General features: G+C 38.8%; 1 protein-coding gene across 1 annotated transcript in view; it reads right to left on the reverse strand.

Moving 5' to 3' along the window:
- Positions 1 to 25253, reverse strand: part of STK38L (serine/threonine kinase 38 like) — an 81038-nt gene that overhangs the window by 13051 nt on the left and 42734 nt on the right. Inside the window, exons 3-6 of the mRNA XM_068970413.1 lie at positions 13138 to 13282; positions 8902 to 8953; positions 3530 to 3652; positions 3212 to 3295 (exon numbers count right to left, since the gene is read on the reverse strand). Coding sequence (XP_068826514.1) covers positions 3212 to 3295; positions 3530 to 3652; positions 8902 to 8953; positions 13138 to 13271 — 393 coding nt within the window. The 5' untranslated portion in view covers positions 13272 to 13282. The remainder of the gene's footprint in view (positions 1 to 3211; positions 3296 to 3529; positions 3653 to 8901; positions 8954 to 13137; positions 13283 to 25253) is intronic.

Raw genomic sequence — 25253 nt, forward strand, 5'->3', positions numbered from 1 at the left:
AGTGGGGAGATAAGTTGCTATTTAATCTTGCAGAGTTGTTAGCATTCAAGTAAATGTGATAAAAACTTAAAATAATAACATTAGAATTAAGTGGGAAAAACATTTTCTAAAATGAAATGCAATGATGACAAAAGCAGATTAATTTATATAGGGGGAAAAAACAACCCCAAAGTGCAAAACAGACTTGATGTTGGACTACAGTGAAGATTCTTCTGCAAAAATTCTAGACCAGGGCTGTCCAACAGAAATAAATGCAAACCACGCATGTCACTTTAAGTTTTCTAGTAGCCACACAAAAGATAAAAAGAAATGGGTGGAATTATTTTTAACAATACAGTTTCTGTAACCCCTATATATCCAAATGTTATCATTTCAGCATGTAATCAACAGAAAAATTATTGAGCTACTTATTTATACTCTTTTTTTGAGGGAGGGGGGACACCAAGCCTTCAAAATTTGGTAGGGCATTTTCCTTTGCACAGCATATCTCGGTTCAGACTAGCTACACTTAAGTGCCCAGCAGCCACATGTGGCCAGTTACGTAAAGACTATGGGCTGGAACTCACTTCTGCCTTTAGTCTTTCCTCTAAAACTCAGTCCAGGACTAATCCCATATGGCTTAGTTAGAAGTTTCCCGTTTATCTCCTAATCTTGGAGGCTCTACATCTTGACCCAGATGTTTATTTCCATCATTATCTGTAATTCTCGAACACATCTCAATATCTGACCTCCCTTGCCTTCTAACCTTTTCCTTGTAGATCAGCCTGTGTTCAACAAAACCCCTGCCACCGCATCTCTGGACGTTCCTGTCACTTTCTCATCCTGAAAGCAGGCTGTCTGCAGAGAGTCCTGTCTTCCTGGAGAGTGAGTGGTCAGGAATGACCTGCTTTCCCCATCTTTTCTACATTAGAAAATGACACCATCAAGCATCCTATTCCCAGGTACAACTCTGGGAATTATCCTTGATTCTTCCCTCTTTTCTCACGATCCTTGCCCTTCCTCTCCCTCCCAAAATAGAGTACGGCTCAGAAAATCCTGCTGGCTCTTCCGTGAGATCATACACTTCATCTGCGACTTTTCGTCCACTTTACTGTCGTAACCCTGTCCTATTGTACAGGGCTTCCCAGGTGGTGCTAGGGGTAAAGAACCTGCCTGCCAACGCAGTAGACATAAGAGACTCAGGTTCCGTCCCTGGATCGGGAAGATCACTTGGAGGGAATGCAACCCACTCCCATATTCTTGCCTGGAGAATCCCATGGACAGAGGAACCTGGTGGGCCACAGTCCATAGGGTTACAGAGTCGGACACAACTGAAGCAACTGAGCGTGCACGCACTGTTGTGTAAGTCACAGTCACATCCTGGCTGCCACTGCTACACAGTCTCCGAAGTGTTCTCCCTGCGCCAACTCTGGTTTGTCCTGCCTGCAAGCCATCTTTGTCAAGCATCCAACAGACACATCAATTCTCGTTTAAGCAAAACAGTATCTTCCCACTGCATCTGGAGTGGGACCCACACACCATTTCTCAACCATCAAAGCTCTGTGTGATCTGCTCCCTGCCTCCCTCTCCCACTTCATCTCCCACCACTCCTCCCCTCCTTGAATTCTAGCCACAGTGGCTTCTTTCCATCTCTAAACAGACCAAGATTCTTTCTGTTGCAGAGCCTCTGGATCTTCGTTCTACGTGATCATAGGTCTCACTCTTTCTCGTCAATATTCTCTTTGCAGAGAACCTTCCCTCATCTAATTCTTTCTCCTAAAGCCAGGTCATCTGCATCACTTTATCCTTTTGTAAAATTTGTCTTCATAGTACTCGGCAGACATGACTATTTCAAACAGCTGTCTGCTCATTTTCCCTACAACTGTCAGTGAACAAGATTCAGGTTTCGCCTGTTAATCACTGTATTCCCAGAACCTAGAATAGTATCTGACACATCGTAGGCACCTAATAAATACTTGCTGAATGAATGGAACAGAAATAAAGTGAAATAATGCAGTGAAAAATCAATTGGGCCATATTTAAATAAAAAATCAGGATCGTACTGTTATGATAACAAAGTTAGTTTGGGTGGGACTAACGGTGCAGTTCAGCTTTAGGTCCAGGGAGGCACCATCTCCCTCTGCATCCTCACACTGTTGAGTCTTTCACTAGCACATATACTCACTCAGGGTTCTAACAATGTCTACTCAGGTGGATGCATAAATTAATGGAACAACAACAATCGATGTCTTCAGATTCTTGGTCACCCCAAAATTCCACCAAGTCACAGGAAAGAGGGAGAGAGCTCAGGAGCACAGTTGGAGGGGTTACAGATTTTGAGTGTTAGAGTGTTAGTCGTTCAGTCGTCTCTGACTCTGTAACCCATGGATTGTAGCCCGCCAGGCTCCTCTGTCCATGGAATTCTCTTAGGCAAGAATACAGGACTGGGTAGCCATTCCCTTCTCCAGGGGATCTTCCTAACTCAGGGATCAAACCTGGGTCTCCTGCATTGCAGGTACATCTTTTACCATCCAAGCCACAAGAGGGGCCCTTTACAGATTTTGAAATATGTGTAATAAAATCAGCAAATTCTTAGGAGACTGGTTTGCTTATTTGATAGATAACAGGGACTGAGGGTGCTGAGAACTGTCCTTTACTTTTACTGAAGTCAGAGAAGAAGGTATTTTGCTGTGAAATGAAGGTTCGTGTCCTCTCTGAAAATTCCTATGGTGATGCACTAAACCCCACTATGACTGGGGGGTCCTCTAAGGAGGTAGGTTTAGTGACATCATAAGCAGGGAGGGTTAGTGTTCTTATAAGAAGAGACTCCAGGTAGTCACTCTCTGCCCTCTGCACATACCAAGGAAAGGCTATGTAGCCACTTGGTGAGAAGGCGGCTGTGTGCAAGCCAGGAACAGAGGTCTCACCAGAAATGAAACCGTGCCTTGCTCCTGGACTTTCAGCCTCCAGAGCTATGAGAAAAGAAATTTCTGTTGTTTAAGTCATCCAGTCTGTGGTATTTTGTTATGACAGCCTGAACACACAAGCTAGATTATGAATTTGCAAGAAATTTTAACCAGAGAGAAACAATGAAACAGGCTACCAAAAAATCTATAATCAATCAAGTAGTAAGACGTGTAGCTTTCTCTTTCTTAAAATCCCAGTTTTAACACTTACTCTAACACTTCGCCAGTGGATGTTCCTTTGGTTACATGTGCTAAAGAACTCTTACCTGCTCTTTTTCAAGCATATCAGCTTTTCTCAATATCTTCATTGCATAGATATGGCCTGTATCTTTCTTCTGGACCAGCCGCACCTTGAATGTAAAAATTCATAGCACAAATTTCTGTCACTGCTATTTATTTAGGGGTGAAAGGTAGGCTCCTTTAAAGAAAGCAGTGCTGTAATTTGCTGTTGCTGGTTATTTTAGAAATTCTATTAAAATTACACTACTTTAATACACATTTTAACCCATTACACTACTTACATATGAAGCTACTATCTTAAGATACATATTTTCAATAACAGCGACTTTAAAAAAGAAGCACACCTCTCCGAACGCTCCTCTTCCTATAACTTTCAGAGACTCAAAGTCATCCAGGCCAAGTCTGGTCCGCTTGAGCCGTAAGAACTCTGTCTCCTTGCGAGCATGCTGTGATCGGCGTAACTTTTTCTATTAAAAAAGAACATTTTAGGAAGATGATTTTTAAAATCAGATTGTTTCAAAGGAAGCCTATAGTATTAAAAGAAATGACATATTAAAATGAAGGTAACATATCTTAAATATTATATACTCGTGCTACAATTTATTTACCAAAGTTGAACATTCATTGAGCATGTAAAAAATAAAATAATTTTTAAAATCATTTAAAAATTTTTAACAATTGATAAATCTTTATTCTTGAGACAGACTCTGTTAAATATTTCTTCTTAACAAGTCCACATATTCTTTCATCTATATATTAACTTAATTCAAAAACAAAAATTAAACTTTAGGAAATGCTAATAGCATCCTTTATTTTTCTTTTGGCCACATCGTGCAGCATGCGGGATCTTAATTCCACAAACCAGGAATCAAACCCGTGCCCCCTGCATTGGAAAGCAGATTCTTAACTGCTGGACCACAGGGGAAGTCCCATAATTTCTGATATTCATTTTTTACTGTTAACAAATCTACTAGGGAATTGTGTCAACTCCCTAATTTCCAAGGCTGCTCTCTCACAGCAGTTGAGACTTCAGACACTGAAATAATACAGCAGCAGTATTTCCATACAGACTTATTTATGGTAGAATTTATTCTTGGGCAGATTTTTTAAATAAAGTGCTTGAGACTTGGCATATAACTTCTTAAAAATATGAAACTGCAACAACAACAAAATAATTACACAAAGAATCCTTTAAAATATCCAAGTCAAGAATTTCACAATTCATTATACAAAGATTACAAAAAATACTATTAAAGAAAAATTATGAACTATCTGAAGCTTACACTAGGAATGGGCATTTATTTAATTGTTCTAAACCTTCCTTCCCCTCATGAAACAAAATTCTGCTTTTTGACATAGAATTATGTCAAATTAGCTCAACTTAGTAGAGGTCACATAAGACTCTTCAGAGTCCCTTGGACAGCAAGGAGATCAAACTAATCAATCCTAAAGGACATCAACCCTGAATGTTCATTGGAAGGACAAATGCTGAAGCTGAAGCTCCAATACTTTGGCCACTTAATGTGAAGAGCTGACTCACTGGTAAAGACCCTGATGCTGGGAAAGATTAAGGGCAGGAGGAAAAGGGGACGGCACAGGATGAGATGGTTGGATGGCATCACCGACTCGGACATGAACCTGAGCAAACTCCAGGAGCAGTGAAGGACAGGGAAGACCTGGCGTGCTGCAGTCCATGGGGTTGCAAAGAGTTGGACACAACTTAGCAACAGAACAGCAACATAGTAGAGGTCACACAGAATGGGTAACAGACAAAATCAGTGAAAAAATCAAGCCCCAGTTCATCTTCAACTGAACCCTATCGAACATGCAGAGAAAGAAACAGGTCAAAATGAATGAAACGGTTCAGAAGCACTGTTCCTAAATGTAGTTCAAGATATAACCAGTGAATAAGCCCTTCCTACCCCTGTATGCTACTGTTTCCAAATTGGTAAAGTGAATTATTAATTAGAAATATGCAAGGATGCATCATCAACACAATGGACTTTTGATACTTCTAAGATACAAAGTCTACAAAGATAAAATCAGAAAATTATGTCTTCAATCTAAACACCTTTAAAACAGCTAAATGAAGTCACACCAGTGGTGAAAATAGTGAAGACCTTCTTTGTTTAAAAATGCCTTTTGAATCAATAATGTTGAAAAATGAATTATTAGTAAAACAAAAGGACAGCTCAGAAGTAACTTGTTATAAATTCTGACTCTAATTTAAAAAGGCCACACGGTGGCACTATAACACCATTTTTCAAAGAAGCAAAAGACCCTTTTAAAAATTACATGCATGATTAAATATAAGAATTCTGAAAGGCAGGCTGGATTTCTGGTTTTATGGGTTTAACAATGTACAGTTGGATGCAGATTCAGAAACTTGTCTAAGCTGAATGGAAAAGACCACATCACAATTTCATAAATTACGCTCAAAGTCGACAGACAAGAGAGGCAGTCAAAGAATGTAATGCTTATCACTATTTGATAGGTTGTGTAGTGTAGTAAGTAAACAACATTTATGTAGTCAGGAGACGGCTTTTAAATAGTGAAAGGGAGATCATAATGTATGGACTATACAATCCTATGAAGAAGGGATAGTACTTGAAAAACAAAAAAACCTATCAAATATCAAATATCAAAGTCCACGTTGTAGTCCAAAAGAGAGTTGAAACAAGTTCACATTTCTTAAAAAACTGATGAAAAAAGCATGCTGATATATCTGCTCACAACTTGTGTAAATCAAGTCATCTTGGAAAGCAAGTAACGTTGTAATCATATTTTTGGTAATCATATTCTTTCCTCTCGAAGACAACAGAAATCTACGGGCAGGCTTAACATTTTAAGGCTCTCTTGCAGCTTAAACTTGTGCAGTTTGGTTTTCCCTTACAGTAAATAGTATTCCATGTTAGACAGGATTTAAAAGGAGATGAAACTAGAAACACATCATTTTCTTTTTTTTTCTCCATTCCTCTTCAAATGGATGTTCCTCAAACGCTCATTTTGCAGGGTGCTCAATTTTTGTAGCAGACAGTGTGCACAGAAGTTTTAAGCTATGGAATACTTCAGGTGACAACTTCATCTCTTATAAATGCTTCTCATGGCCACATTATATACGGTTTAGTTTTCACAACTAACTTTCATAAACTATTTCACAAGTTAGTTTCTATTACAGAATGCATTAAGGATGAATTTATTTTTATAAAACAATTTTACTTTGAAAAGATCCACCCCACATAAAGATAGTTTCAGCACACTACATTCTTTCAGAGATCGTGTCTATTTGTGACTGTCTAGGACTTAGAAAGGGGCCCAAGAAGGAGCATTTGTGGAATTCTAATATCTTCACTGAAAATTTTGGATGTTTTATACATGGTTATTTTAGGCCACTGAGAACTTTTAGGGGTAAAATCATCTCACATTTTCTGTGAGTTATTTAAAGAGAATTAAAGAAAACAGTTCTAGACGTACTTAGCACCTCCTGGTGTGGATGAGAGGCTATACTCAATGCTTACATGCATCTAATTTGGCCCCTAAGTTGTTTTTAAATCATTCTAATAACTTGCCAATATTTTAAAAAGGCAAATGATTTAATAGAAGTCCAGATTTCCAGCTTCTCTTGAAAAGCAGAACTTGGTTTCACTGGGCCAACAGGATCGCCCTGAAACCAGGCCACCTCCATCCACCCCAGTGCCAGTCATGGGAAACTGGTGTAATCAGGCTGGTGGTCTTGTTTCCTTTCAGCAAAGTGAAAAGTGGTATTCTTTATTAAAAGATAAACTGTGAGGTGAAAATCTTTAGAACAAGGCAAAAAAAAAAAAAATCTATTTCTTCGTGGAAATTAAAAAAAGGTGAATTAAATATGCAAAATATATTAGATCAAAAGACTAAATGTCCCTAGGAAACCAATGTGACCAGCTTCTCTTGTTTATGATACTTGCTTGGCCTTTGGACATCTGCTTTCATATAGTTCATTTTTAAAGAGCAATATTCTGCACATATTCATTACTTTGAATATACCTCTTAACAATCATGTAAATTCTACCTATTTCTTTAAGATTCAAATCAACTGTTAATTCTTCCGTGAAACGTTTTCTGATCCCCTGAACTAGGAAAAAAACCCTCCATATTTTCAAAGTTTGCCACATTCTATCATGTATACCTATTTGTACACGTACACACAGGTAATCTCTCCTTCTAATCTATAAACTTTTTAGGGAGAGATCCACTGTCCATTTGTTCATTTATTTACCAAATATTTATCCCAGCCCTCTGCCAGCCCGGATCATGTAATGCTGAATAGATGTCACGGAGTTTCTACCCTGGGAAGATGGTTTTAAGGCTGCCTCAGGGACAAGAATAGTGTACTATCCCAGTGGACGTGTTGTCTAGAAAGAGACAGAAACATCTTGAAGAATAGTGGAACTCAGGCAGGCAGAAGGAAGAGTTCCAAGCAGCAGAGATGCACAGAAGAAAGTCTACAGGCAGGAGTAAGGAAATGAAAATAATTCAATCCCACCGGGCAGCCTGGCGATGGGGATAAGGTGAGAGAAAGGGAAGCAAAAGCCAAATGATAAAGGGACTTGTATTCCACTCACATTGAAGAGTTGGCCTTATCCTGAGAGAACATGGGAGCCAGTGAAGGGTATTAAACAGGAGTGACTTGGTCAGATCTGGTTTTTGACAGGTAACCCTGGCTGCAGTGTATAGGAAAACTGGGGTTGGGAACACGGCTGAGAACGCAAGACAGACTAGCTGGGGGGAGTGAGTCTTCAGGTGAAACACACGGTCATTTACACGACTGAGTTCCTGGCACCAGACTAGTGAACCAGGAGGTTTTAAGAAACATGCAGGAAAATTTTAAAGAAGATTTGGCAATTAACTGATTCTTCTTTGAGCCCTCTTTTCTTATTCCTCAGACCTAGAATACTGTAGATACTATTCTCTGAATATATGTTATTAGAATTTAAAAAAAAAGCTTCCCCCTTTCAAAGATTTCCATCATAGCAACACAGTAAGAAGACCACATTCAAATATTAAACCCACACTATCTAAATTATAAGATCATGTGTGCATTCTAAGTCACTTCAGTCATGTCCAGCTCTTTGTGACCCCATGGACTGTAACCCATCAGGTTCCTCTACCCATGGGCTTCTCCAGGCAAGAATACTGGAGTGGGTTGCCATTCCCTTCTCCAGGGGATCTTCCTGATCCAGGTATTGAGCCCGTGTTCTCTTATGTCTCCTGCATTGGCAGGAGGAATCTTTACCACTAGCGCTGATACTTGAAAAAGCCACTGGGGTAGCTTTTGTACCCCAGTTATTATAGTTTTCCCCTTTTTATTGAGAGATAATTGACATATAATATTGTGTAAGTTTAAGGTATACAATGTGGTAATTTTTTCCCCCCACCCTTTGGCCATGCCATGTGATCCACAGGATCTTAGTTCCTCAAAGAGGGATCAAACCCAGATACCCAGCAGTGGAAGCATGGGGTCCTAATCACCAGGGAATTTCCTACAATGTGATGACTTGATACAAGTGAATATATAGTCTGAAATGTGGACCACAATAAAGTTAGTTAACACATCCATCAAGTCACATAACTAAATGCTATATATATATATATATTTTTGTAGTGAGAACATTTACGATTTAGCGACTTTCAGGTATATAACAGAGGCATTAGTCACAGTAATTATAGCTTACATTACCTCTTCATCTGCTAATCCTTCTTCTTCCATAGCCACTTCTAATTTCTTCTGCCTTTTTAGAAGAAAAAATAATTTAAACTTAAATGTGTTCCTAAGTATTTCCATTTAAGAAATGTACATTTTTTTTTCAAGTTTATACTTCAGATTGCTATGCTAAAAAACAAATCTTTCAAGTTGAATCAAAATAATCACTAAAAAGAGTGATTATGTGTGTGTATATATATATATACACATATAAATATTTCTTTTTCAAAATATAAGCCCAGTCCAGATTTAGCTGTCTTATACTAGCCAAATGAGTAATTTACTTCTAACGCTGCCGAAATGAATTGTTAGCAAAGGTGACTCATATTCTAATGTGGAAAACTCTGTTGTCTAATGTTCAAACCTCCAAAATCATTAACTTTTATCAGTGCTTATACTAGATGTATAAAAAGGTAACTATAGTGACTAAAAGTAAAAATTTTTAAGGTGGATATCTCTAGGCTTCCCTGTGCTTGAACTTTGGTTTTAACACTTATTAGCTAAAGCTTGTCTACATCCTTCACTTAACCTCTAAACTTGATTTTCCTAATTAATCAAGGAAAGATGTTCAGTGCAATTAAGTATATTTGAGTCTACTACAATTCTTGGGAAATTGGAAAGTGATACATGTACATTAAAAAAATAACCCATTAACTACTAGAATATTTGCATTGCTAGGTATAGCCAAGTTCAGTTCTTCAATATTTTTAAATGTACCCTTGAAGTTACTTAAGCTACAGAGGGAGTGGGGGGTGGGGTGAGGGGATGTGTGGTGTTGATCAGTACAGATCAAATAACTGGTAACCAGACAGAAAGCTGGAGTATCCACTTTGCAACTCATTTCCAAGTGACTATTAGTATTTCATTTCTATTGTATTGCTTTTTTTTCCACCTAATGATAAACCTGGGAGAGCTTTTCCTAATTAGTTTTGCAGCATACTAGAAAAAGACTAACTTTCAAAGATTTATCCATAAGGGTTGAGGATTGAAACCATGATGTTTATAACAATATACCCCAAGGGAAGCTCTTTCCTAAACCACTGTTAAGATCCTTTTTATTTCTTATGGAAAATTCATAACAAAACTATCTGAAGCCTGTTCATAAGTCAGCTGTTCATAAGAATATTCTCCACTTACTTCCTCAATTCTAGTAATAAGCACCTACCTTGGTGCTAATCACACTGATTTTTATCTTTTGTTTACACATGATTGCCCAAGGCCAACCCTTTGAATGGACTAAGTTCCTGATACTGGACTCTGTGTCTGCCATCATGCCCCTCTAGACACCAGAGCTTCTTGGTGAATGATCTGAGTTTTCTTCTCTGCAAGAAGAATCCAGAGAGTCAGAGGACCATTATCACAGGAGGGACTATCAATATACAAACAACTTTATTCTTCTGTCAAATCTCTATACTCGCCTTCTAAAGCCAACAACTCAGTAACTTATCCTTCCTTTTGGGAAGAGATGCAAAAACTTTCATCTGTTTCCATACCTAAATGAGAAGACCCACAGGTTTCTCTTGTCCCTTCTTAAAACACAGTTTCCTCCTGAAATGATCTTAAGCTTTGTACTGATTGGTACTTTATTTGGCTTATGCATTTATCCAATTAATTAAGCCTAAAAAATCCATCACATGTTCCTTAAAGTACAAGCTTTTAGAAAACATAAGCTATTTGACTTCCATGGCACTTACCATGTTTTTTTAAAAAACTAATTTTTATATCTATTTTCTTTTGTTTAAAACTTCCCTGGTGGCTCAGATGGTAAAGCATCTGCCTACAATGTGGAGGACCCGGGTTCAGTCCCTAGGTCAGGAAGATCTGGAGAAGGAACTGGCAACCCACTCCAGTATTCTTGTTTGGAAAATCCCATGGATGGAGGCGCCTGTGGGCTACAGTCCATGGGGTCGCAAAGAGTCAGACACGACTGAGCAACTTCACTTTCTTCTTTTGTTTGGGAACAGAAGGCAAAACTGAGTTACTTTAAGGTTTCAGCAATAAAAGACAATAATGAACCTTTAAAATTCTCATGAATTTTAAGCCAGCATTGACTTCTTTCTCTCACATACCTTATCTGGGTAGCTGCCATGTTTTTCCCATCTTTCTCACTGAAAAAGATGGTAACTTAAGCGACCATTGAAAAAATGTAGGACTTTCCTTCCTTGGTTCTCTTTTACTTCATTCAGTCTCCCTTGATGATCTGATCACTTTCAGACTTTCATTATATTTACAATTACAGTAATTTCTTGTATGTTTTATTTCTAACTTATGGTGTGGTTTCTACTTGTACTTACTTTTAGGTATTTCAGTTTTTCTTTTTCCCTTGCTTTCTTCTGAACTTATTTTTCCCCTAGCTCTTTTTTTCCTTCTATTAACTTGAAAGTTACAAACTAATTTTATTCTTTTAGTGGCCACCCTAGAAATTATAACAAGCATTCTTAATTTGTCAAAGCTTGAAATTAACCAATCTTTACTCCTCTCTATGTTGTATCCCTATCCTTAGGACACACTGATCTCTAAGAACAATTTAATTCCACTTCCCTCCACTTCCACTTCTACTGTAGAAAAATACTTTAGTTCTATTCTTTAAAATATCTAAGATAGTATCATTATTGTTGAAGTTTTCTTATACAGTCCATTTTGGCTGAGACTTATCTACATATTTACATTTAGATCCTCTGAGTGTGCTCACCTGCCTTCTGCCTAAGTTGAATCTTTTGGAATTTCCACTGATGGTGAACTCAGTTTAACTCACCTCTGTTCCATTCCCCTTCCTCTTTTCCTCTAGGAATTTTGATCAAAGACACATTTACTCTCCTCACTAGTCTCTACCTTTCTTAGCTCTCTTTTATACTTCCTTCCTCTAAGCTGACTTCTGAATAGTCACTTGAGTTTCACTTTCCAGTTCTGTACTCTCCCCAGCCATGTCTAATCTGTAGTTGCTGCTGCTGCTGCTAAGTCACTTCAGTCGTGTCCAACTCTGTGCGACCCCATAGATGGCAGCCCACCAGGCTCCCCCATCCCTGGGATTCTCCAGGCAAGAACACTGGAGTGGGTTGCCATTTCCTTCTCCAATGCATCAAAGTGAAAAGTGAAAGTGAAGTCACTCAGTTGTAGACCCACCCAAAATTACATCCAAAACCACATTCTTCCCCTGGAGTTCTATTTCACTAAGTTTCACCACTCTCTGCTTGCCCAGGTGTGAAATTCCAGAGCCAGCATTGACTTCTTTCTCTCATATTCCTTACCTGCGTAGCTGCCATGTTTCTCCCCTCTTTCTCACTGCGTTCTTCCTTACTATTGCTGTCATAACCCTAAGGCTAGCCTACTTTCCACTGGCTGGGACTACATCCTTTCCTGTTTCCACTTTCTCCTCCCACAATCCATTCGGTACAACACAACTAAAGTGGTCTTCCAGAGAAGCACCTGTGATCATTCAGATCTTCTGTTCAAAATTTTTCAAGGCTCTTTACTACCATGGGACTAGCTTTGATCTGAAGCATCCAAGGCTCGCAGGAAATGGTAAAAATCTAGCTGGAGCTAACTTGGACAATGCCTGACTTGGTAAGGTGCTTTCTTCTGTCTCCAGTATCCTCCCTCCAGCTTGTTAGCCTCTCCCTTCTCCCTTTTATGCATACTGAACAGTACTCTTCCTTAGGAGCTCTGTTCAAATGCCACCAGCCTTGATGAAGCCTTCCCAGCTGCCTTTGTCAAAAACAACCTCTCCTTCCCTCACCCTTCTCAAGGGGCACACTTTTCACCCTTTCATATATATTCATGTGCATTATCTTCCTTACTGTAAGTTTTCTGAAGGCAAAATAACGTCATTAAAAAAAAAAATTCTCTCATTCCCCCTGATATACACACAACACTACAAATGTTTCTGGATTAAAAGCAGTTACTCATTAATTAGCTCTCTAAAAGAAAGTTTTTTAAAAAAGAAAATATAAAGATGTACCATAATCTCACGGTCAGAAACATTTTGTTTAAAACATCAATTAACAAGAGATATAAATATATTGGTGCCAGGACAAGACACTATTCTGTGAAGGAAAAATAAGTAACCAAGTACAATGTCATTATGGGAAACTTAAAAGCAGCATTCAAGGATCCACAATATTTATATTATTAACGGACAACATGTTTCCATCCCACTTGCAACAGAATAGCTTATTTAACTACACAGAAAATTTTGACCAGCCTTTACTATACCTGGTTTCTCTCTCTTCATGCTGTAAAATCAGGTTGCTGTAAAAATTCTCCAATGTGAGCTTGGCGACAGTCACTCTTTCCCGGGTGTGGTTGCTCATAGGAAAGGTGGTTGTAGACCCTGCCGTCATTGCCATAGTAACAGAAACTAGAAAGACACAGAGACACAAATTATTTCATAGGAAAAGAAAACTTTCTATCTCTTTTAACAAATTCTAGAAATGGCCTGATTTCTACTAGGCAACAACACTGTATCCTAACAGTTAAGACACTGGAGTCTTTCACATTATAAGTAAAATAATATAATAAAGAAATACAGTATTTAGTAAATATAGCAAAGAAAGATACAGATACACCATTCCCAAAGCAACAGAAATGAAGTCTGTGCTGGCAGATGTAAACCACACTAAAGAAGCACCAGTAGCAGTCCACACACACCATGAACACATTCACATACATGCTCACCAGTCACTCAAAACAAGAAAGGTTCCATCAATTTTGTGGTTGTCTCACTGATTACTAAACAAAATTCACAAGATTTTGCTAATACTTATGACCCAATAAGCACACATCTCCGAAAGAGTTAACAAAGTTTAGTTAAACAGAAAGAAGTAGTTTCTGCCATATAAATTGTATGAATCAAGTCGTGTTATATCAAATATGCACACAAACATCTGTCAGAGCAATTCTTATGGGTATTATGTTTTAGAGAAAAACTACTTTTAGAAGCAAACCCCTTTGGCCACGTTGCACAGCATGTGGGATCTTAATCCCCTGACTTGTGCCCCCTGCACTGGAAGTGCAGGCTTAACCAAGGATGCCCGAGAAACAAGCCCCTCTGAATGGAGTCCATGGATGCCCTATTTCATCCTGAATCCTAAGTCATTCCAAATAGTGTTAGGACAGTTTCGTACACTACTCTAGACTGGTAGGTCCATTTCATTTTCTGATGAAACTCAAATGCCTGTAGGAACCAGGCAGGAAACAAAAACATATGAATCAAGTCAGGTGACAACAGGGAAGGTCTGTGGTCTTTCCTGGACAATGTTTGCTTACTTTAAAGTCATTCAGGTGCCAACTTTTAAAAACCATTAAGCCAGCCAAGCAAAGTACTGGTTTAAAGAAGATGATGTGATGACTTCCCTGGAGTTCCAGTGGTTAAGACTCCATGCTTCCACTGCAAGGGGCACAGATTTGGTCCCTGGTTGGGGAACTAAGATCCCACATGCTGTGTGGCGTGGCCAAAAACCAAACAACAACAACAACAAACCAAGAAGAAGAAGATACGGTAGACAAATAGACAAGATAAGGAATGTTAAGACTGAACTCTGGTGGCTGCTATAGGTGGGCACTGACCCTAGAGACTTGCTCACCATAGTCCACATCTAGACCCCACCGCCCCCCCAAAAAAACCCCAAAACAAAAAACCTAGAATGGCTCCATACATTAAAGAAGCTTTTGCTAATCTAGATGGGAGATCATTACAGACCATACGAGAGAAGATCCAGATTGCCAGGGTAACTATCCAACGTTGCATTAATAGCTAAAAGTATTCTCCCAAATCTGACACCTACCCCCAATACCAACCTCTCGTTAACTAACTACATCAAGACACAGAGCCCTAGATATAGACCTGAACTGAACTGCACTCCAAGGATCTCATTCTTCACGTGAAACAAGTCATACACGGGTTGAAAGTAAACAATTGTGGCAAACTCCCAGTTCCGCTGTTGTCTTAGTGAGTTTATACTTCAATCTACCGCTTGAACCTCATTATGTCTAAAATTGCACTTATTATTCTAACATCATAAACTTGTTTCTCTGCTAGCTGCTCTAAATCTTTTTATAACAAGAAGCTGATCACATTACTTGTTTAAAATTGTTCATGGCATGTACAGCAAGTCAAATGAGCTCAGCAAGATAAATAAGGACAACTCATACACAGACTGCTGATATCAATCAGAAACTTTATGAGAGTTTATTCATAAATTCCCCCTTTTTGCCTGAGGCTTTAAGACCATGGCACTCCCAAGCATTTCCTCCTCACAACAGCCCAGTAAAGAAAGGAACTGAAACTTGGAAAAGTCAGCTAGCTGGTGAGCTTCGGAGTCCCACCCCACCTATCTCCAATCTGCCTTTCTGGGCTTATCTGCTGCCCTTCCCCACCACTCACTTGGCCTTTTCATGCCTCCAAGCCCTGGCATGACCTATTCCTGAACCAATTCTGTCCTATGCTCTATCTGCAGGGCTACTGCTGATCCGTCACAGCCCAGTGTGACAGAAGCCTTACTGTGGTGACTTCTCTAAGGTTCCCTGCCAGGAGAGACATCAATTTACCAGAAGACACCAAATGGCATTATTTCAAGTGTGCTCTCTGCCACGTGTAACAAATACCCCAGGTACAAGCACTGATCACGTCATCTGCCTATCCCACTAAACTCGGAGCACTTCTGGGCAAGAACTTGCCCTGATTCGTTCTTGAGCGTTCACCTTGATAGCACTGTATTGGACTCAGAGTAGGTATTACTCAATGAAATGAGTCCACTTATCAAATGGGGGATGGGGTGAAAGGAGAGTTGAAAAAATTAGCAAAACTTGCCTATAAAGGGTGGCTACTGTGGAAAAAGAAACTTACTGAACTTTGGAGTCAGATATTTAGAGATCTAATCCAGGTTCTGCTGCTAAACGATCACATGAAAGTGAAAAAGTGAAAGTGAAGTTTCTCAGTTGTGTCCGACTCTTTGTGACCCTATGGACTGTAGCCTATCAGGCTCCTCTGTCCATGGGATTTTCCAGGCAAGTGTACTGGAGTGGGTTGCCATTTCCTTCTCCAGGGGATCTTCCCAACCCAGGGATTGAACCCAGGTCTCCTGCATTGCAGGCAGATGTTTTACCATCTGAGTCACCAGGGTCCTATTCAAATCACCACAATGCTCTGAACTCAGGTCACTTTCCCCTCAGATCCAGGAATTACAGTACTTGCTCAGCTAGCTCACAGACCTAGTTTAAGGCCATCTGAGATAATACAACATAGAAATTATACAAATGTAAGATATTATTTTAGGCACTTAGTTTACTTTTTAAATGTGCTTTAATAATAGTGAGCATTATTTTTGAAACAATAATAAAATGAGCTCAAGAATTATCCTGGCCAAATGATTTCTGAGCACTAGGTTTGGAATGGTTTCCCGGGTTGCTCAGTGACAAAGAATCCACCTTCCATGGAGGACAAGTAGATTTGATCCCTGGGTAGAAGAGATCCTCTGGAGGAGGAAATGGCAACCCACTCCAGTATTCCTGCCTGGAAAATTCTATGGACAGACCAGTCTGGCAGGCCGCAGTCCACAGGGTTGAAGAGTCAAACACGACTGAACACAATGACGAAGCTTGGAATGCTACCTAAGGCAATGCTGCCCCGTTATCTTTAGAGATCTCAGAAAACTGGGTTCATGGTCTATGTTTCAGGATCAGATGCAGAAAGGTCAAAGAAAGGAAAAGAGGGGATGGGATAGTACAGAGCAAACATCCCCAGTCATGTTTGCTAATTGGCACTTGGGGATTGGTGAGGAAGAGGGGAGCTGGGAGGTTGGCTGGAAGTGGAAGAAGTCAAATAAATTTAGGAAGTCTAGATTATACAAAGTTTTTTACTGTATGACTTACCATTACATTGTATCGTTAATGGAATAATATGTATCCTAAATCCTCAAAGAGGAGATAGGTCGACATTTGCAGCAGTATTCGAGGAAATCCCCTTTAGGCATATAAATTTTAAGTTTATAGACAGTTATTTTCAAACACTGGTTTAAAAAAGTGCCTGTTACTTTTTTTAATATTTGCTGAGGGGCAGGGGGAGGGGGACTTAGAAACTCCAACAAAGAACAATATCTAGAAATTTTAAGAGTGCTTTCTGATTTGTCCAGAATACCTGTAGCTGACAAGAGAATTTTCAAATTGGTTTGCCTGTTGGCAGGAGGAAAAAAGGTCAAGACTCAACTATAGTTATCCAAGGTTTATACTTTCCTTTCAAAAAGTGAATGGTGAAAAAAACTAATAAATAAAACCTTTTATAATGACCCTTGAAAAAGCACAAAGAAACAACACATCAGTAATGCTCCCAGGTGGCTCGGAGGTAAGTCTGCCTGTCAGTGCAGGAGATACAGCAGATGTGGGCTTGATCCCTGGATTGGGAAGATTCCCTGGAGGAGGAAATGGCAACCCACTCCAGTGTTCTTGCCTGGGATATCTCATGGACAGAAGAGGCTGGTGGAGCTACAGTCCACGGGGTCACAAAGAGGTGGACACGACTTAGTGACTAAACACCACAAATGCTTTTAGAATTCAGAAAGAAGGATATATGATGAACTCAGGGTGTGGCAGCTGACAGGCTGCCAAAGGGCCTCGCAAAACAGGCTGCTCTGCTCTGTCTGCCAAGGAGCAGGGTCTGGCCTTTAGCTGCCAGGGTTCCGGAGCAATCAGATTATGGAAGCTACTTAATCCTCACAAAGTTCAAAAGAGACTGATAAACAAGACATAATGGCAGTTTACGGATTTACACAGTAAGAAACTGAGGAAACAAGAAACAGATAACTTGCATGTTTTGGCAAACGCACTCTGTTTCTGTAGGCAAGTTAGATGTAAAGACTTAAGAAGGCTGGTGAGCACGGCATCAAAACAGAGAATTGTTTATTCAATCTGACTGTTTAATGGCACAAGGAGAAAGTGGAATCTTAAAAAAAAAAAAAAAAAGACTGACCACTATCTTGCCCAGGACACCTCTGCCCATTCAAAGTGGCAGGAGGAGATGGCCAATATTAACCCCTATTGCTGACAGGGCTTTCCCAGATGATGCAAAATTAGGGGGCTAGGAGTGGGCAGAAATATTACTGAGCAAAATTTGGGGGGGAAATTTCTGTGAAACATAAAGAAGTTGGGGTACTAAAAACAACTCCAAACCACAGAAAGTGTTTGCATTAGCAGTGCAGAAAAAATGTGAGATAGTTTGAGATAAAGATTTATGAACCTGAAGTCTTTATGAAAGAGGGGTAAACAAAAAGAAGGGAAGGATTCTTCCATAGAAAGATGAAATGAACTTATAACTCCAAAATCCAGAAGGGATATAAAGCGATGAAGAGAGACTTCCAAACACTATATAATTTAACCATGATCACCATGGTTTTTCCATTCAAATTATACATACATGCAAGTGTATGCCTTGTTTAAAAACCTAATCAGAGCAAAACCTATGTCTGTTCATCTCTGTAACAAAATTACAGCACCTGGCAAAGTGCTGAGCACACAGTCTGCATTCTATAAATGATGGTGAGTAACCAAACTCAAAATTAATGGATTTTAAATTATATATGTCTCATATCTAACAATTTCCTTTGGATTAAAAACTACAGTAGCATTTGGTGTTATATTAACCTTCAGAGAGACAAATACTACTTGAGAGAGTCAACAACAGAAAAACCCCAAACTCTCTCCCTTAGTCTGGATTAAATAATCTCTTTTAGAGATTGCCTTAAAAAACAAAATAAAACAAAAATTATTACTCTCTAACCAGAAACAAATAGTGAGTGAGTGAGTGAAGTCGCTCAGTCGTGTCCGACTCTGCGACCCCATGGACTGTAGCCTACCAGGCTTCTCTGTCCATGGGATTTTCCAGGCAATAGTACTGGAGTGGATTGCCATTTCCTTCTTCAGGAGATCTTCCCGACCCGGGGATCGAACCCAGGTGTCCTGCACTGTAGACAGACGCTTTACCGTCTGAGCTACCAGGGAAGTCCGAAACAAATAGGCTTTATAATATTAAAATTAAGCAAAACTAAGAACAGAAGGGACCAAATTATTACAAATGATCTGGATAACTGGCATTTGTTATACTGCAAATATATTCCTCTAATGGATTTCATACTGTTCTTTGTCTTTTATTTACTAAAGCCCTTTCTTCAGCCAGAAAAAGAACAGGATATAATTTGCAAGTCTAGAATTCCTGCACTGATAAAAACAACAGTAGGTGTCCTTGAATTTCCTGTTCATGTGTTTTGTCCAGACTCTCCTATTCATTAATGGAGAAGCTACCAATGGCAGTTCAGCATTCTTTCGTTTATCAAGCCTGAGGAAAGGAGATAACAAATCTGGCACTGGGGCCATCTATAAATAGATGTAGTGTCTCCAAGCATTTACCATCACACTTCTAGAATAGAAAAACAGAGCTGCTTTACCTGACCAGTACGATTTAACCAATGACTTCTCCTTAACTTTCTCCAACTACATTTCAGAGGCAGAGCATCATTAATGCCTTGGAGAATAAACATTTTCCTAGATTCATCATTAGCTGCAACCTAGAATCCCAACAGGTCCTCAGGCTGGACACTGCCCTCTGGGTCCCCAACAGAGCAGCCACAGCTTCTTTCCTCTCTGAGGCACCATCTGAAGAACAAGATATTCACTGTCAGGTGAGAGTTCAAATGCCAATACTAACTTTCATAGTCATATTATTCCCAACCAACATTTTCTGCAGACACACACAATGTGCCAGCACTGCCAAAGCACTGAGAATACGAAGACTGATAAAACACAGTCCCTGCTCTTATGGAGTTCATAGTCCTAGGGTGACACAAGGAAAACTCAAGGAAAAGTATAGACTGAGGTTTAAGAGAGGAGGAGATGCCTCAACTGACTCTTGTTAGTGATGATCAAAGAGTCCACAAGTCAGATGGCCAGGGCAGAAGGGGAAGAGGCTGAAAGGGCTTGAAATCAACTGACACACTCAAGTGTAGAGAATGGCTTGAGTACATCTGGTGAAACAGCCAAAGATGAAGGTGCAAAGTCAGTCAGGAATCATAAAATACTTTTCTGGCCATGTTAAAAAATTATCCTGAGTATAAATGGGAGTTGCCTAAGGCCTTTAATTAAGTGTAAAGCAATAAAGAACAGTGCTTGAGCACTTACCCAAGTACCAAGAACTCTTCCAAAAATGTTACTTGTTTTAATGTTTTTGATCCTGCTAACCTCCCCTACAATTCTATCTGATTGGGACTTCAGATAGATTATGCTAGCATAGGGAGGATGCAAGAAGGCTGAGTAGACTAGACTGGAGGAGTGTAAATCAGCCTGGAGGACTCAATAAAAGGTCAGGGGTAGCAAAACTGAGGGCCTACAAACATATTTTGTGTAACTTGTACTATGGTTCAGAAATCAGAAGATTTCACATAAAAATCCAGATTTCTGGCTCCTCTCGAAAAAATCCAATCTGTCAAGTTCGAGCCCACAATCCTGCCTGCAAATGGACGGCAAGGACAGAAGCAGTGGGTCCCTGAAAACCCCACTTCCCGCCAGAGTTCACCAGCTTCCTTCCTCAGGCCCAGCCTCCTTCACTCCTTGTCCCACCTACCTGCCTGCTTCCAGTAAGCATCTGAGATTACAATCCTTGGTTTCGGGCCGAATAATAAGGGCCCAATTTAACACAGTAGCAGAAGAGATTAAAAGAAGGGCTCAGATACTCAGCTGAAAATAATGAAATTTGTAATTCAATTTCCGATTTGGATGACTGGGTAAATCTTGATATCATTAATAAGAACAGGAAGTACATAAGAAATGCTATCTTGGTGGGGAAAGAAAATAAGCTCAAGGCTGATCCTGAGTTATTTCAGCAGACACAGGATCCACGGCTCTAAAATGGATAGACACCAGGCCCGCCTTATAGAATTGATGTGAAGCTCCAATGATGGCAAAGCCCAGTGATGAAAGTCCACATTGCTAGGTCTGACTTTTGGCCCAGACACTTACTAGGTACATCACTTCAGGCAAATTACTTAAACTTTCTGTGCTTCAGTTTACTGTTGACTAAAATAAAGATTATGGTGGCCAACTTATATAGTACATGCTTATCATGTTAATGTAGGACTTACAAGAATCACAAAAGTTAATATTTGTAAAGGACTTAGAACAGTGCCGAGTAAAGAGAAACGTCATGTAAGTGTTTGATACCTCCATAATAAATGAGAAAATCCTTTAAATACATGTGGCTCATATCAAATACACAAAACAAAAAGGATCAATTTTCTTCCCTTCTTTACCCAGTCCTCCTGCTCATTCCTCCTGTTTTGAGTAACTGTCCTGGTAAGTTAATTTGTAAATTTATTCTCTAGTAGATATTCTCTATGTCTTCGAGTCTTAAAACCTACTTGATTTGAAAGTTTAGAGTGCTTTTAGTGGTGAGAGAAAGGTATCAAAAAGTACTTATCAGTTTTCTAAACAGAAAGACTTGAAGGAAAAAAAAAAAAGACAGTTTTTGGTAGAAGTCTCGCTAGATGTTAGTGAAGATCTGGGAATGTGGCTATGACAGGAGGAAGTGTTCCAGAGAACTTCTCATTCCTCTCACAAGATGGAGTCATTCCCATGAGGCAAGAGACATTCAGTCTACCTAAAATCCATTTACTCTGCTTAGTGTCAAGAGCTTTTGCTTTTAATTAGTTAATGTGATGCTCTCCATCTGTGGAGAGAGAACTGGCTCTGTTTACTAGTCCAGAAGATTGAATTTATACACAGTTGTCCTTGCTTTCTGTGTGTCATAAGCCTGGTGGTAATGGCGCAGCGGTGCTAAAGTCAACATTATCATTTTTATTTTTAAAACTGTTTATAAAAAGGCCCCTTTTCCTGGTGACCAAAATACAGTTCAAAGGTTGAGCTCCCCAAAGCTTATTTGGCTATAGTAATACTGTTAACAGCAGACTACTTAAGAATGTTAATCCAAACTCCCTCTGTACATAGTTTTTTTTTCTTTTAACTTGAAATGAGAAGGGAAAGTGTTGTTTGAAGCAAATGTAATCCAAGAAGCTGAATTAAATAAACTAAGTTAAATTTGCCAAAGTAGTGGTAATTTTGTCTAAACCTGGCCTGTTTACAGTTCTTATGGTTTAGGTAATGTAGTAACCCATTTTTCTCAAAAGTATTCAGAAAGAAGTCAACCACTCTTAAATATAGTTACATAATTCAATTATTCTATTGCTATAGCTCTGTCTGGTAATCCATCAGATCTTGCCTGCAAAGGATAGATGCTTACCTGAATCTACCAAGGCAGAGTTAACTTAAAAAAAGAAACTTCCTTATCTGATATGCCAGACAACTCCAAATACTGATAATTTAGCACCACAATGGAGAAGAAAACAAGCTTAGAGAGTAGAGGTCGCCCTAAATTTTTTTAAAATCAAGTTCTATTAATTGGTATAAGAACGTTCTCTAAGCCTGTTTGTTTTGCAGACTGTTTTGTAAAAAAAAAATAAGTTCATTTATATCATTTTTTAAAAAAGATTCCACATATAAGCGATTTCATATGGTATTTGTCTTTCTCTGGTGGACTTCACTTACAGACTTCTAGTTTCAAGATGAATAAGTCCTGGGGATATAATGCACAGCATGGAGACTAAGTTAACAATATTATACTGCTATTTGAAAGTTGAAAGTACTGTATATTTGAAAGCTGCTAAGAGCAGACTTTGGGAGAAGGCGATGGCACCCCACTCCAGTGCTCATGCCTGGAAAATCCCATGGACGGAGGAGCCTGGTGGGCTGCAGTCCATGGGGTCGCTAAGAGTCGGACACGACTGAGTGACTTCATTTTCACTTTTCACTTTCCTGCATTGGAGAAGGAAATGGCAACCCACTCCAGTGTTCTTGCCTGGAAAATCCCAGGGACGGGGGAGCCTGGTGGGCTGCCGTCTATGGGGTCACAGAGAGTGGGACACGACTGAAGCAACTTAGCAGCAAGATTAGACTTTAAAAGTTCTCACTAGACCCACAAAAAATTTTAACTATATGAAGTGATGGATGTTAACTATTATGATAATCACTTCAGAATGTGATACATATATCAAATCATTACACTATACATCTTAAAGTTACACAAGAGAAGTTCTTGGATAGTGAGAGAGAGAGGCATGACAGTGATCTGGAGATTTGGGGCTCCCAGATTTAAGCTGTGGCTCTGAATTGAGACATGGAAGAGTAACATGAACGAAGACAATGAATGCATTCAAAGAACTAGCCCTCCTTTGGCCTTGTCAATCATGTTTCTGTATACTTCTAATATCCAGCAACATCAGTTTTCTATGTTTTTTGCTTCTGTTATAAAGAGTATCAGTCAGTGAAAAGAAGACAAATTATTTTCTAAATAAAGAGTTCAACTTAAGGTTTAAAATTTACTCCTTAAGGGGTTAATTTTAAAGATAGACATTTAGAAATGGAAAAATAATCCTGTTTACAAAAGTAGCAAAGAGGAGGAGGAGAACAACATTCATAAAATACCTAGAATAACCTTGATCCAAAAAAAAAAAGTGTTGGCTTTTTGATGAAGAAATCTCATCACAGATTGTGGAAAGAAGGGAAGAATTAGTCAATTAATGTGTTGGGACAATTGGCCATCTATTTGTGGAAAAAAAACAAGTCAGATGTTCATTTCATTCCAAAGGGCAAAATAAATTTCAAATGGTACAAAAGGGTGAACATAAAGCTAAAGAGAAAAAAAGGAAAGGAAGGAAAAAGGAAGGGAAGGGAAAGAAAAACATGAGGAGGAACAGGAAATAAAAGGAAAAGGAAAAATCAAACTTCAAAAAAATTACAAGAAAATTAGATGACTAACTGATCATTTAAAGGAAAAGGACTGTCATAATAGGAAATCATCACAAGGAAAATAGTCCTAGGTACAATTACAGAAAAATTTTGAATATCCATATATGTATCAAACAAGATTAAAAGATAGTACTTTCAAGGGAAACTGCAAAACAGCAGTATATATTAAACTGTTATGTTAAAAATACCTTATGCCTATGTCAAAATAAATTAACTTCTTAAAATACATACAAAGTTCATAACACAAGTTTTATAACATTAAAGGTATAAAGAGACAATAAAGGCCCTAATAATAAATAGATAATACTGACTGACAAATACATAAGTAAAACTAGCTAACAAACATGAAAAACGTTCAATGTTAGCAATAATTCAAAGACATGGAAACTTTAAAACTTTAAAATAATGCAATATATTCCCTGTGTAAAAGTAGCCACAACCTGGGGAAAACTTTCTTGTTTGGGCCCAGTCTATCATCAGATACCTTTCTACACATCATCTGTATCCATGTGGATGTTTTTATAGCTATATTGAGATATAATGGATATGTAAGATTGTGTACCTTAACGTTCATGCGTGTTGTCACAAATTTCCTTTTTTTTCCCTGGGTGAATAACATTCTAGTAGGCTGTGTGTGTACACCATTTTCTTTATCATTTATCAGTGGACAGTTGGACCGTTTCCATGTCTTGGCTACTGTAACGTGAGGCTGCAGCAATCTCTTTGATAGTAACTGCATTTCCTTTCTATATTGCTGGACCATATGGTAGTTGTATTTTTAATTTTTTGAGGAACATCTATATGTTTTCCATAGTAGCTGTACCAATTTACATTCCCACCAATAGTTTACAAGAGTTCCCATTTGTTCACAATCTCAATAACACTTGTTCTCTCTTGCCTTTTTGATAATACCCTCTCCAACCAGTATAGTGGTATCTCATTGCTGTTTTGATTTGCATTTCCCTGACGACTTGTAATGTTGAGCACCTTTTCATACACCTCTTAGCCATTTGAATATCTTCTCTTAAAAAATGTTTATTCAAATCCTTTGTCCATTTTTAAACTGGACTGTGAATTTCAGTTGTAGGAGTTCCTTGTATATTTTGGATATTAACCCCTTGGTCCTCGGCTTTTCCTTGTTGGGAGATTTTTGATCACTGATTCAGGCTCCTTGCTCATTATTGTTGGGCACAGATTTTCTATTTCTTTAGGATTCATTCTTGATAGGTTGTATATTTCCAGGAATTTATTTCTTCTAGCTTGTCTAACTTGAGATGTGTAATTGTTCACAGCAGTCTCTTATGATCCTTTGTATTTCTGTGGTATGAGAGGCAGTACCTCCTCTTTCGTTTATAATTTTATTTCAGCTCTCTCTTTTTTCTTGATTAGTTTAGCTAACGGTTTCTCTATTTTGTTTTTTCAAAGAATTAATTTTTAATTTTATCAATCTTTTCTATTGTTTTCCTATTCTCTAATTTACTCATTTC

The sequence above is a fragment of the Capricornis sumatraensis genome, chromosome 4 (assembly GCF_032405125.1).
Source record: "Capricornis sumatraensis isolate serow.1 chromosome 4, serow.2, whole genome shotgun sequence".
Taxonomy (NCBI): domain Eukaryota; kingdom Metazoa; phylum Chordata; class Mammalia; order Artiodactyla; family Bovidae; genus Capricornis; species Capricornis sumatraensis.